Source organism: Sander vitreus, chromosome 17, assembly GCF_031162955.1.
Source record: "Sander vitreus isolate 19-12246 chromosome 17, sanVit1, whole genome shotgun sequence".
Classification (NCBI taxonomy): Eukaryota; Metazoa; Chordata; class Actinopteri; order Perciformes; family Percidae; genus Sander; species Sander vitreus.
This window is the reverse complement of record NC_135871.1, coordinates 4470055-4485582: the sequence shown is the minus strand read 5'-3', so window position 1 is coordinate 4485582 and position 15528 is coordinate 4470055. Positions and strand designations below refer to the sequence as shown.

Here is a 15528-nt window from a genome sequence, read left to right as displayed (position 1 = left end):
CACCAGGTGCACCAGGTTATTGGTTATAGTTACTTACAATGAGAATAAACAGCATTTTTGTAACAGTAACAGTCCCAAAATCTGTCCAAAAATCAGTTCAGCTAGGAGCTCTGGCTGAGAGTGATAACACAATCCTGAATTGATTGCATGCACTACTAGTAAAAAATAATTGTGAATACGAAAAATTCCGATAGTCTTGAATGCAGCAGGGATGATGTTGCCTTGGATCCATATTACCTTGTTAGCAGGTTGCAAGCTAGCTGAATACAGGCGGTACAGTGCGGATACAAGGGGATGTCACACGCTTTTTAATACGAACTGAGGACTTCGTGGTTTTTATCGGCTCGACACAAGCAGGACTAGTAACTCCCAAACTTTTGCGAGATGACGACGCGCTCGGAGCGAGAAAAAGCCCAGAAATTGAATGAGCAGCATCAGGCCATTCTGTCTAAACTGCTGAGGGAGGAACACAACAAGTTCTGTGCTGACTGTGAGGCAAAAGGTAAGCCCGACAATGTTTCTTGTAAACCTCCTTGTCAGAAATGGAGTATAGAAATATGAAATGATGTGGAAACTTGGCAGCAAACGGCTTGCTAAAGCTAGCAACATATTTTAACGTTAACGTTACTCAAATGTGAGTCACTGTGGAGCTATGCTTAACGTTACATCCCTTCTACCGTTAACGTCAGTTGCTAATGCCAATGTGTGTAATTCAGATTAAAGAAATTTTTTTCATATGTATGTTGTACAATATAAACAAATGTATTGCCTGTCCAGTTAGAATTAAGTCAAAACAAATACTCGTGAGCGATATTTGTGCAAGTAACCACAAAAATATACAATTTCCGCTTAGCATTTTCAAAATAAAACCCCCATCGAGCTCTTGCATTATTTGGTAATAAAGAAAACGAGAGGATGACATTTTAAGCAATAAATACCCCCAATAAATTAGCTACAGTGGGAGGTTAATTATATAAAGAAAGACATTTTGTTATAAGGTTTTCTGAAAAGTCAGATGAGAAGTTAAAATTTTGACTTGCTTTATTGTTTACATCAAATTTTTTTTTTTTTAGCTGATTCGTACTCTGAATCCTTGACAAAGAATAGGATAAGCAAGAAGGCCTGACGAAGGCCGCTTTGTGCTGACACGTGTGGGTTGATGCCCAGTTCTGTTTTTAATGCAAGATTACGATATGAAATAGCCATTTAAGAACAAGAACAAGAAGAGTGCCTTGGACTTTTTTTTTCTTTTTGAAGTTCTGTGTTCCCTTTCCAAAGAGCACCTTCGTGATTTGTGTTGAACTTCCGAGCACTCCAGACTTTTCTTGGTATAGGATAAGCAATGTTGGAATTTGAATTGATCACTGAACATGGGAGGCTGATTGGATTCTTTGTTTATGAGGTTTTAATATTTTTGTATTTTTCATGTTTACATTTTTGTCATTTGAAATTTCCCTTTTTAAAAGCCTTATTTTGAAATCCGATGGCCTGTATTTCCGGTTTTGTACCGTTTCTTGACAGCTTGACGCAGGTTTAGCCCCCGAGAGTATCGATGTCATGTCCTTGACTGGTTTATTTATGAGCGGAAAACGTGCGGGTCCTTTGTAGGCAACATTAAATTAGTGGTGTAGTGTCCTCGCTGAATGTCTCGCATAGAAAAACACGTCAGCATCGGATACTGTTGGTTTGCAGCTGGGGACAACACCTTAACGTTACATCTCACTCGCGATGCCCTACAGAGCAATCACCACCCAAAACTCCAATAAAAAAAACTGGAAGTTTAATATTCCCTTGCACAGTCTCCAAGGTACTGTTTGATCGAGGAGGTTTTATAAATCTTTAGGAACCAGTCTTTGTATGTTTGCCGACAAGTATGGGAGCTCGAAATTCCCAGACTTTTAAATTTGAGTGTGAACGGCTCTCATCCGGACTACTATGACTGAGATTAAATGCCTTTTGCGTCATCACTTTGCCATTTGACAAGTGTAATCTGTAGTACCAGACCTCCCTCAGCCAGCCCTCAGACGGTGAATCAGTTTTGATCACGATTTTCCACTTCCTGCTGCTGATGCTGCTTCTTTTATCAGTTCAGGTTAAATATCAGTTGTACTCATTTCCTTGATGCTAATCTAAATAACGTTTCATGGACCTAGCTTGATGTTGTAGCTGCTAGCAGGCACATTGTGGTAGGTAAATGCACCTACAGTAAACATGAATTACCCACAGTTTGGCAGAATAGAGTTGAATAACCCTTTCAGACCAGAAGTCTTTTCTTTTTAATATAATCTTTAAATATATAGTGAGTAGTATTTCGTTTTCATAAATAATATACAACCTAGTTAAAAAAAAGAAAAGATCTTTAGCTCAAAGTCCACTTACTAGCCTTTTGCAGCTCTTTCAACTAGAGATAGGCCATATGGAGAAAATCGAATATCAAGATATATATATCAAGATATCGCCGGCAATATTATAGGGTTGACAAATGGGGCTTTTACAAATATTTACACAAATAATCATCAGTAATGTAGATATAATAACTAATTGTGTAAAGGCAAATAATATAGGCAAATAGTCACTTTACTGTAATGCAGCCTTTAACACCAGGAAGACGACACTTGTGTCATATTACAATATCCAAAATCTAAGGCGACATCTAGCCTCAAATATCGATATCCATATAATATCTATATATTGCCCAGCCCTACTTTCAACTGCCTCTTTTTCAGATGACTCAGTTTGCTCAGTTTTCATAGAGAAATTGTTGGCACTGTTGTGGTGTTTTAATGTTGTGAAATTGTACTGTTGTCTTCATGTTGTGGTTTTTGTTGTTGTTGTTGTTGTTGTGGGTGATTTAAGTTTAATACTGTGAAATTTGATTGTTGTTCTTTACTGTTGTGTTAGCTTTTTATGCTCCAGTGTTAGGTTTCCCTTCTGACAGAGATGTTATTCTCTCTTTCCTGCCCAGGGACTACAGATAAAAATGAGCTTATAGCTAACCGTGGTACTGCTAAGGAGCTGTGCATTGTCCCTGTCAAATAAATAAATAAATGTTTCTCATTAGTATGTCTCAGTTGTTGATCAAACATCATCCACTGAGGAACACCGTGAGATGCGGTGGAAAGTTCTGGGGAAAAAAGCTAGTAAGGGGTCTTTTGATTTTTTTGGTTTTTTAAATCAAACTCCTGTTTCCAAGAAGTGTCACGCTCGATGTCATGCTAATTTAAATGATGGTTTTGCAAGGAAGACATATCTTTTTCTTTGGTATAGTTGATTTTTGTTCACATTGATGGTTTCCAGGGTTATAATCCTCTCTAACTCATCAACTTACCCTTTTTATTTGACACATTACAGATAATTAGTATTTTAAAAGCTCTTATTGTTCGGAAGTTATTATTTAAGTCAAGACTAAAGTCCTTGTATTTCTAACTTGACTGTGACTCGACTTAAGTATATTCCTCTCACAGATCAAAGTGTATTTGTATATCCTGTCACTGCTGACTCTTATTTAGACTGTTGATTTCAGCAGCTAATCAAGTAAATAATCTGTTTTTTTCTTCACTGAACTGCATTCAAATCGGATCTGCTGATTAGTGTTTTCTGCATCAGTGACCCTGCAGCCTGAGTCATATTTACAAACGTTATTCATAAAGCAGCAGCATCCAGCCATGCCCGATGAGTCATATTCACTATGTCACAGCTATTTTAGCCAAACAATATATGGCTGTTGTGCAAAAAGCCTCATAATTCATTGTAATACGTTAACAGGTGTTTTCTTGTGCTGAGTAAGTTCCAGAACTAAAAGACCTAAGCAAGTAATTGTGGAAAAAACTGTCTAGCCTGCAATGCAATATTGAAAAGTCACAGTCTATGCACAACAGATGGTATAAGGTAGTTTACCTTGTGGTCCAGCAGAGGGCAGTCTTGAATCTCACCATGAGCCTGACCTATTGCACACCCTCTCAGAGTCACACATTACATTATATGCAGTGTTTTCCCTAGCTTTGTGGAAGACTTAGGTGAGCGTATGTTGCAGGGTGTTTAGGCGTCATTCCTCAAGAAAATGTTGTGTTTTTCAAAAAACCAACAAATGCTATTTCCCCATACGTTTTGTATCTCTTTGTGGGGTTTGCGTCTCTTTGTAGTCTCTTTTTGGTCATTTGTGTTTTCTGTGGAGTTGGTTTGGGTCTCTGTGGTCATTTGTGTTTTCTGTGGAGTTGGTTTGGGTCTCTGTGGTCATTTGCTGTCTCTTTGTAGTCGGTTTGTGTCCCTTTTGCGGTAGTTTTGCGTCTCTTTTTCACATCATTTTGTAGCATTATTATCACCATATCTGTGTTCTAAAACATTGGAAAAGCTAGAGCAGATAATACATAAATAAATAACACTCAAAAAGCTTAAAAACTTAAAAGGCTGGACTACAATAGAGCTGTTTGGAGCAGTTTGTGAACAGTGTTTTCTGTTGGAGATGGTAAGTCCCTTTGGGGTGGACTTTGGGCTTTTTCACTTTGTAAACCTATTACGTGCACAAAAAAGATATATGACACAATAAAGGAAAAGGAAAATTCCAAAATGCATAATATGAGCACCTTAAAGCTATAATCATAAGATCTTAGAAAAGTCTTAAAGATTGCTTACTAAATATAAGCTAATTGTCCGCAAAGGATCTATACTTGATTTCTCAGTTTGAAAAAGAAAACAGGGGAGGACAGGTGTCAGTCTCAACAACAAGCAACTGCATCATCTCATGATTGTTTTCATGCAGAAACAAGATACGTGTATATTTGAAAGATGTTCTTTCTACCAACCATTTAATTATGCGGTCCACGTAGAATATAATAGCAACAGCAGAAATTAAAGGGGGCGCATGCTCTACCAGGTGAGCTACCAGACGCCCCTTGTTGCTGCATTTAAAATGTTTAAACTTGAACTGTAAGGGTAACTACTGTTTTTTGTGTCTAAGTGACTGATGGGAACAACAATCTTTGACATTGGTCCAGTATTAAGAGTGAACGCTGTAACCGATAGCGACGGACCCACAGACCGGGCTGCAATGTAACCATATGGGGCAAATGTTCAGCGTCAATTTGGTCCACTAAAAGTGCTTTATTTTGCCACTAAAAAGCTCAGATTAATATTCTAAGTGTCTGCCAACATTATGGAAAGGATCCCTACAGAGAGAGGCCTTTTTAAAACCTCTTTGAGACCTTTCTGTTTAACCAGAAACAACTCTGAGGTCGCTAGCGCTAAACCCACCAGACTCTATTTAAAAAATCAATACTTTGAGCGTGTATAGAGCCAACATATTTTCACATGTAAATCCATAAACTGTGTGTTTATTTCAACCAAAACTAGAGTTGTGATGGTTGGAAAAGTGGAAAGATGACCGATAACGGCTTTGATAGATTTATTTATTTTTCTGTCGGTTTTGAATGGAGTATATTTTATGATGCTAAAATTACTGTTCATTTACATGGAGTCTGGTGGGTTTTGTGAACGCAATTTTGCAGATGTTTTTATGTTTTGAAAAAAGGATCTTACTCTTTAACAGAAAGGTCAACCTCCTTAGAAATCCTTTCCATAATGTCAGACTTATTAGAATATTAATCTGAGCCTGTCAGCGGCAAAACAAGCACTTTTGTGAAGGTAAATACAAGCTGGACAACTGCCCTATTAACTTACATTGTAGCTTGTTTCGCAGCTGCTGGCTGCAGAAAATATATCTTCAATAAACTGTATTTATCTTTTTTGGTTTTTGGGCTAAAACATGATGGTTTTTAAATGGAGCTAATGTGGGTTACCATCTTTTTGTCATTTGTTTCAGTCATTATCCCTGAAATCCCTTTACTGAATGCAGTGCACTCCCAACAAAGCAGAGGCAGTGTATTAGATTGTATTGATTTTTAAAACAAGCATTCACTCCATGGCTGATTGACCACACAGAGTACAGAGCTCTGGTTTGATTGATCAGTTTGTTTTAGGGTTAGTTCGAACACTGTGTCATCCATGCTGCCTGCTGCAGTCGGTGGCTGAATCTCCTTTCCCTTAAATTACTCCCATGGCTCCTCCACTTGCCTCACTCCTCCGAGATCCCTCCTCGATCCTTGGGGCAGGAATAAAGCTTTGAGACGGCCTTCACGAAGGAGGGCCAGAACAACATCCGGCTCAACCAAGGAGTTATCAAATAAGAGAAGTGAGCCAGTGTATCGGGGTGTGGCAGCCCTGCCACCGTAGTGTGGTGACTCACCTTAGCCTCTCAGCTGTAATTCCACCCTGACTCCTGCCTACACACACACACACACACACACACACACACTGCCCTACATTTCCTGTGTGTGTGTTTGTGTGTGCGTGTGTGAGAGCGAGCGCACATGGACTCCTTATTGATTGCAATTCCATTTTCCTGTCCTCCTTGGCATTTCAGTCTATCCATTACTTAGAGTCCAGACTATAATTTTCGCCTTTGGTTTTAACACAATCCTTTCACCAATGTGGCATGCACGCACACATGCTGGCAGTGTGTCAGTGTTGTGATTTGTGGCTCGGGGTGCTCAGAGCTGGCACATGCTTTCCTCTGTGCTGCCACAGCAGATCTTGGCAAGCGCCAGCGGGGCACTCAGCTCTTTGATGACCTGTCCTTGGTACGTCTCTGCTGTCACACACATAAGATACTGGCACAGGCCCACACACACTCACACTAATTTGGAGCCAGCATATTGCATACACACCTGCAATTGTACACATTTTAAATGTGCGAAGGACAGGTTGGCCTTGCAGGGTCCAGTAATGGGGACGGTCCTCAGTGAGAAACTGCAGCACCGCCTGCCTATATCGGTGGCTGGTTGGGTTCAATGTTGCATTAAGTTGTTTCCAACTGTTAAAGAAGTTTCATGTATTGCACATGTACGAAATACAATGCAAGCTTGGTTTTTTTACTACATTGAAGCATTTTATAGTTTCTGCACAAAGGCAGCTTTACGTCAGCAATGGAAGGAGACTTCTAAGAACTGATGTGTTATTGTTTGGGCTGATGTTAGCCCTAAATCATACTGGCCAAAACAAAGGCATGTACTTTAGCCTTCTCACTCAAAGGCTAGTCTAACATTGCCAGACCTAGGGCTGCACAATTAATCCAATTTTAATCACGATCACGATTTGGGCTTCCCACAATAAAATTCGCGTGATTGAACAATATTTTAAATGCATCATTCCGTTCATAGAACGCTCCGTTTCTAAGTTTTTTTTTTTTGCAAAGCCAATTTAGCGCTCCGTAAACCACTGATCACGTGCCTCCATGAGCCAATCAGTTGTTCCCTTGCACCGCGCAGCTTAGTTTCTAGATGTAGACAGTCACAGAGGACAGAGTAACATGAGGAAAATTCCACAACAGATAGCAGTCCGTCATAAGTCGGTCACGAGGTTTACCAGTAAACGCAACATTTTGTCCCGTCTGTGTAGTTTTTCAGACAACAACAGTGACCATAGTGCTAGTTTGTGTCTTTTAGGTCATAGCTTTAGCGGCAGACTGTTGTACGCCCCGCTGTTGGAATCCTCTACAGTGAAATACTATCACACTACACCGTTTTAGCTGTCAGTATTTTAGCCGTGTTTAATCCAGTTACTACTGTAGCTAATGGTAGGCTAACGTTACCTGCTGTGTAACGTGTTATTAGTGTTTACTAGCGTGACATGCAGCGATGTTTCTGTTGCCTCTAATGTCTGTTTTGGAGCATCAGAGCGCAACGCAAACATTTAAGTGGCAACGTAATCCTCGTTGCTATTTCGTCCGGTAGATACCGGGATTTTAACATGCGCCGTTAACGTGAACAGAAAATTGCGTTGCCTGTATCTTTTCATGGCAAACGCACAAAGCGGTCGCACAACAGCTGAAATGGCATACTCCTTCAACAAAAGAGGAATGTAGCACAATATGGATGTATTAGCAGGAATGTAGCACAATATGGATGTGAAAGCAGTTATAATTAGCCTATGTGACAATAAAATTAGTTTTTTTATTTGTGCATTTATTTGTTCTGGTTAAAATCAACAAATAATTGTGATAATTAATCGTGATTATCATTTTGGCCATAATCATGCAGCCCTAGCCAGACCTATCTCCACTGTAGTAGTAAGGTCTGGCTCCTCCACAGATACATTCGAGGATAGGAAATAAAAACATATTGGTTGTTTGCATTTCTTTAAACCAATCACAATCGTCTTGGGCGCTAAGCTCCAGACGCAGTGACGGGTGCTCTGCGAGAAGGAACTTGTTTTGTTGGAACATTTGCACCCTGCACATTAAAACGCTACATACAATATTAAATGAAGTTAACTATTCACACAAAACCGTAACGTGAGCTATTTAAATCAGCTGGATACATGGTTAAACCTCATTGGTATCGCCGTGTACTATGTTCACAGCCATCCCACCAATTGGTCCCAAGACGTCCCAGTCGTGGTGCGCGTCTTATAACAAACAAAGCGAGCGGCCGCAGGACTCTAACATCTGTTGATCCGTGCAGGACTTCACTGTGAGCGGACTGTTTAGAGACGAAGTGACCGGCAGGTAACGTTAAAGGTTATCTGCTACTGTAGCAGAACTGCAAGTAAACGCTGAACTGAGCTGTGTGTTTTCAGTGTTAAACACTGCTGCAGGTATTCATGCACGACTGTTGTTGGTGATTTACAGAGGTGGAAGACTTCAAGATCATGTATTGCAGTAAAAGTAGAAAAAAAACAGCGTGTTGTAGAGTTACAAATTACTTGTCAGTTATAAGTCCTGCATTCTTCCTTAAGTAATAGTACAAAAGTATATATCAAAATATACTTAAAGTACCAAAAGTAAAAGTGCTCATTATGCAGTGTAATATATCTAATTGGATTATTATAATCCAATAAATTGTATTAAATATGGCTGATAATTTAAATAAAATGTTTTATTCAAGTAGCCTACTTGTACATAATTATTTTCTAGGGTTTAAAATGTATACAGATTTGACATTTTCCCCTCCTACTTCTGTCGGAATGGGTACGAAGTTGGCATTGAATTTCATTTGAAATGGTATTAAAAAGGTCTTAAAAAACCCTTGAATTTAAGTTGGAGGATCCTGGGGGTACCCTGATTTATTGAACTGAAAAAACAGTGAAACAGTTAAACAAATCAACAGTGAAAACACCTTGTACTGTGAAATTTCCCTTACTACTTTTCCCATTTGATCCTTTTGAATTCCCCTTCATCACACAAGACAAAATAGGAGTTTACTCGCAAAATGTAATGTGCAAAATAATCGTTTTTCTCGGTAGGAGCCAAAATGGCGATCACAATTTGATTAATTGCACAGCCCTACGTTGCTTAAATTGAAAATGCTGAACAGGTCAAAACATTCTAAACAGTGTGGCCTATACGGGCTCGCTGAAGCTCTAGTATCATTCATCCATAGGTGTAGATTTCGACGGGGATGCAGGGGATATGTCCCCCCCCCATTATTGAGAAGAGGTAGATTTGTCCCCCTCAAAAAATTGGACATGCCACTCCCCAAAAGAGGTAACCGTTGAGGGGGCTAAGAACATGTATTTATCCTTCTTACCTGTAAATATGTTTCCCCAACAATTTCAGAAACCACTATAGTGGACCGTACCATCCTAACCTTGCAGCCCACGTCTCTTTTCAATTTCTCTTTCTGACGGAAAACAGTGAAATATAAAGTCCAGTGTTTTTCCAGGGTTCATTGAAGACTTAGGTGCGCAAATTTGGCAGAGGGGTTTAAGGGAAAATGTGATGTTTATCAATAAAAAAAGAATGCACTTCGACATAATTTTTGACTATTATTATCACCATACATGTGTCTAAAATTTTGGAAAAGCTAGAGCAGATAATAAATAAATAACACTTAAAAAGTTTAGACCTGAGAAAAGTGTTTTAGTTTGATGCTTTTTTTTCAAAGTTATTGGCGCTTTTTTGCCGCATTTTACATTAATTCAGCATAGGTGCTGACAAAAACAGCTCGGGTGCTGCACAAGACTTATAATGGCAGGGAAAACCCTGAAGTCTACCTGTGCTACATCGGGGGGTTAAAGAACACAACAGGGTTGTAGAAAAAAAAATGTGTTGCATAAAAATTCACCAGAATGCAGTTAATAATTAACTGCAAATAAAACCTACTGGAGGAAAGCGATGAATGCAAGGGCGCATTCATCGCTTTCCTATTGAAAACATAATGAAACAAACCACATGCTAGAATGTAGACTAAAAGTTAAAAGTTATTTCAATTCTGCATCCAGTCCCTGTGTATATCCCTCTAGCTGAGTCTTTATTACCTCTGATAATGGTTTAACTTGGTATCCATCTGTCATGATTTATAGACTGTCTGGATCATAATGTTCCTCCATTTGTTAAAGAACAAGACAATGAGACCAGATGATGACTTTTTATTATCGTAACAATAAAGAGGAAAGCAGTCTATCCACTCCTCGTCATTACTGCTGACACTGACTCACAGTAACGGGCCAGCAGGGAGCAGCACAGCGCTTTATTATTTCCCCCTCAGCATCCTGCTCGCCACTCAATGATTTTCCACTCTCCTCCGGCCTGTGCTGAACATTTTGTCAGCCTTTTCCGGTGATATGCTAAGAGGACATTTTATTAATTAGGAACTGGAGGTTGCTGAACTACTTTTTAATAGAGACTACCGCTGAATTTCGCACCACATTGGTTTTATTCTCTTACCAGGGGCACCATTTTATGTAGTAACATTAGCTGTTGTTTCTTATTGCTAGAAGTAAAGAGGAGAGGAGTTAATTTGGTTTCAGCCAAACATAAGTTAAAGAACTATGGATATTATTATATACAGAGCTCTGGCAATGCTGAGCTTTCTAGGTGTTTTACAGCAGGGCATTAAGAGAAAATGAAAGGACATAAATACCTAAAGAAATGGTGAAAAAGAGTCAAATAAAAAGGTAGAAAGGGGTCTGTGACAGAAGCCATGATGATTTGCTGCGTGCTGTGGTTCAGAACAGATGAAAACTGCAGTATTCTCTGTACCGCAGGGTTTGGATGACTCAAGTCAGACATGGCTTAAGTCCACAAAGCCTTCAGCCTTACAGCTTAAAACTTTGTATCTTTAGTCTTCTGTCTGCTTCCTCGTCAGAGACTTTTGTTCTTGCTCAGTATTGATCGAACAAGCTCGCAGGAATCGCATCAGTAAATTCCGATGTACCTTGTTTATTTTTTGTACTTATTTGTTGTCTTAAACATCCATCAGCATGTTTAGCAGGATTTAAGCGAGGGACACACACACACACACACACACACACACACACACACACACACACACGCACACACCTCAGGTTGACAGTTTGGGCTTTAATTTCATGCTTGGCTGCCCCCACCCCCCACCCCCCCTCTCTCTTCAGTTGGAAAGTTCCGCTGCCACTCATGGAGGCTGTCTGTCTGTGTGTCTCTCAGCTGGGATGACTCTGTTTGTTTGTCTTGTCATCTTTGTGGTTGTCTCACTGAGTTTTTGTTTGTATGCATGGCGATGCAGGTTAAAAATCTATATTTGTGTGATTGATTTAAGTGTGTGCTTGTGATGTCATCTTCATTGGTATCTATTTACCTGAAAGTGGGTGTGTGTCTCTGAGTGTCATTGTGCTTGGATGTTGGCATGTGTGTAGCCTATCTTTTGTGCAGGCAGGCTCGGGGTGGGTGGGACGAAATATCGATACAGCAATATATTGTTGTACTTTCTCCGTGCTCCCATGCGTGGCTACTGCATGGCTCCTGGAGGTGGCGCTCAACACATGAATGAGGGAAACTTACATACAGCGGGGAAAATAAGTAACATTTTTCCCAGTAAATATATTTCTGATGGGGCTATTGGAATGACATTTTTACCAGATGTCATTATCAACCCAAGTAATCCACACATACAAAGAAATCAAAACATGTATGTCCATGTCAAAAGTTATGTGTACTAAAGTGGAATGATAATGGGAATAAATATTGAACACATGAAGAAAAAGGGGTGTAAAAAGGCATGGGAAGCCAATAAACCAGCTGAAATCTGTCAGTATTTAGGAAGCAATCCTGCCCCCCCTATTAGTGCAAATTAATATCAGCTGGATTAGTCCTATTTGATGGCCTATAAAAAGGTTTCTCATTACCAAGGTGTCACTCAAGAGGCATTTCATGATGGGTAAAAGTAAAGCTTTCCCATTAACACCATTAACCTGCCACAACCAGGTGCTCCTTGCAAGATTTCTGACAGAGGAGTCCATAGAATACTTAGAAGAGTTGTTGAAGAACCAAGGACCACTCACGGAGATCTTCAGAAAGACCTGGAAGAAACGGGTACAGTTGTTTCAAAGAAAACAATTAGTAATGCACTCAACCACCATGGCCTCTATGCATGCACACCACCAACACACCACTGCACAAGAAAAGGCATGTGGAAGCTCGCTTAAAGTTTGCTGCACAACATCTAGACAGGCCAATCACATACTGGGATAATATAATCCGGTCAGATGAGACCAAAATTGAACTCTTTGGCTGTCATAGCATACACCATGTTTGGAGTAGAAATGGCACTGCACGTCACCCTAAAAACACCATACCAACAGTGAAGTTTGGAGGTGGGAGCATCATGGTGTGGGGCTGTTTTTCAGCATCTGGCACTGGCAAGACTTCATATAACTGAAGGAAGGATGAATGGAGAAATGTACCGTGACATTTTTTTTATATTTTATGTTTATTTATTGTACGAGGAATACCTCTTGAGATGTGTCATCTCATTTTCGAGAGGGTCCTCGGTAGGACTGGACAGTACAGAAGACAAGACAATACAACATACAGTGGGGCAAAAAAGTATTTAGTCAGCAACCAATTGTGCAAGTTCTCCCACTTAAAAAGATGAGAGAGGCCTGTATTTTTTCATCATAGGTACACTTCAACTATGAGAGACAAAATGAGAAAAAATCACATTGTAGGATTTGTAATGAATTTATTAGCAAATTCCTCAGGAAAATAAGTATTTGGTCACCTACAAACAAGCAAGATTTCTGGCTCTCACACACCTGTAACTTCTTGTTTAAGAGAACCAAAATAGTCGTCTGTCCTCCACTCTTACCTGTATTAATGGCACCTGTTTGAACTTGTTATCAGTATAAAAGACACCTGTCCACAACCTCAAACAGTCACACTCCAAACTCCACTATGGCCAAGACCAAAGAGCTGTCAAAGGACACCAGAAACAAAAATTGTAGACCTACACCAGGCTGGGAAGACTGAATCTGCAATAGGTAAGCAGCTTGGTGTTAAGAAATCAACTGGGAACAATTATAAGAAAATGGAAGACATACAAGACCACTAATAATCTCCCTCGATCTGGGGCTCCACGCAAGATCTCACCCCGTGGGGTCAAAATGATCACAAGAACGGTGAGCAAAAATCCCAGAACCACACGGGGGGACCTAGTGAATGACCTGCAGAGAGCTGGGTCCAAAGTAACAAAGGCTACCATCAGTAACACACTACGCCGCCAGGGACTCAAATCCTGCAGTGCCAGACGTGTCCCCCTGCTTAAGCCAGTACATGTCCAGGCCCGTCTGGAGTTTGCTAGAGAGCATTTGGATGATCCAGAAGAGGATTGGGAGAATGTCATATGGTCAGATGAAACCAAAATAGAACTTTTTGGTAAAAACTCAACTCGTCGTGATTGGAGGGGAAAGAATGCTGAGTTGCATCCAAAGAACACCATACCTACTGTGAAGCATGGGGGTGGAAACATCATGCTTTGGGGCTGTTTTTCTGCAAAGGGACCAGGACGACTGATCCGTGTAAAGGAAAGAATGAATGGGGCCATGTATCGTGAGATTTTGAGTGAAAACCTCCTTCCATCAGCAATGGCATTGAAGATGAAACGTGGCTGGGTCTTTCAGCATGACAATGATCCCAAACGCACCGCCCGGGCAACGAAGGAGTGGCTTCGTAAGAAGCATTTCAAGGTCCTGGAGTGGCCTAGCCAGTCTCCAGATCTCAACCCCATAGAACATCTTTGGAGGGAGTTGAAAGTCTGTGTTGCCCAGCTACAGCCCCAAAACATCACTGCTCTAGAGGAGATCTGCATGGAGGAATGGGCCAAAATATCAGCAACAGTGTGTGAAAACCTTGTGAAGACTTACAGAAAACGTTTGACCAATCATTGCCAACAAAGGGTATATAACAAAGTATTGAGATGAACTTTTGTTATTGACCAAACACTTATTTTCCACCATAATTTGCAAATAAATTAATTAAAAATCCTACAATGTGATTTTCTGAATTTGTTTTTCTCATTTGTCTCTCATAGTTGAAGTGTACCTATGATGAAAATTACAGGCCTCTCTCATCTTTTTAAGTGGGAGAACTTGCACAAGCTGTGGCTGACTAAATACTTTTTTGCCCCACTGTAAACATTCAGAAATGTATGAACAGTGATTAAGAACAAAAATATAGAGAAATAACAGGAAACTACGAGAAATCAGACAAACCAAAAACATTCTTGATAAGAATCTGCTGCCATCCACCAGGATGCTGAAGATAAAACGAGGGTGGACATTTCAGCAAGACAATGATCCCAAACACACAGCCAAGGAAACTCTCAATTGGTTTCAGAGAAAGGAAATTAGAATGGCCCAGTCAATCACCTGACTTGAATCCATTTGAAAACCTCTGGAAAGAACTGAAGATCAGAGTTCATAGAAGATGCCCCCTGAACCTTCAAGATTTTAAGACAGTTTGTGTGGAAGAATGGGCAAAAATCACAGCTGAGCAATGTGTGCGACTAGTTTCTTCATACAGGAGGTGTCTTGAAGGTGTCATTACCAAAAAAAGGCTTTTCTACTAAGTATTAAATACATTTCAGCAAGTGTGTTCAATACTTTTTCCCTGTGTCATTTCACTTTATTACACACAACTTAATTTATGGACTTATTTGTTTTGATATCTTTGTATGTGTGGATTACTTGGGTTGTTACTGACATCTGGCGAAAATGTCATGCCGATAGCCCCGTCAGAAAAATCTTTACTGAGAAAAATGTTGACGCGCTCAATACTTATTTTCCCCGCTGTAAGTTAACTAGCCGAGGAGGAAGAGGTTTTTTTTAAATGGGATGGCGGACAGCAGTTTGAGGAAAATAACAGATGCCCCGGCCATGTTTAAGTCCAAAGTCTGGTTGCTCTATAGTTCTCATTTTAATTTACAGACTGAAAAAAGTGTGCTGCTTTTTAACAGTTTGGAATTGCAGTAAATAAAGAGAACACCTGCACTTAACCTTTTCACAGACATTTTTCTATTCATAGTTAGACCGATATCATGATGTATCATTATATGTGTGTGTGTGTGTGTGTGTGTGTGTGTGTGTGTGTGTGTGTGTGTGTAAACCGATTTGTGTCTAATCAGGTCAGCAGTCTACTAATTAGCATTGGTATGTTTGTATCCTGTGTGTGTGGTAACTGCAGGGCTCATGTCTACTGAGAGAGAACTCAATTCAGCTGTC

The 15528-nt window shown here is 40.0% G+C and overlaps 1 protein-coding gene across 6 annotated transcripts in view; it reads left to right on the top strand.

The window, feature by feature from the left end:
- The first annotated feature begins 215 nt into the window (after nt 1-215).
- LOC144532266 (stromal membrane-associated protein 1-like) overlaps nt 216-15528 on the top strand; it is a 252719-nt gene continuing 237406 nt past the window's right edge. For all 6 annotated transcript variants that reach the window (XM_078272939.1, XM_078272938.1, XM_078272937.1 and 3 more), the window contains exon 1: nt 216-502. In XM_078272939.1, the coding sequence (XP_078129065.1) occupies nt 385-502 (118 nt within the window). In that variant the 5' untranslated portion in view covers nt 216-384. The remainder of the gene's footprint in view (nt 503-15528) is intronic.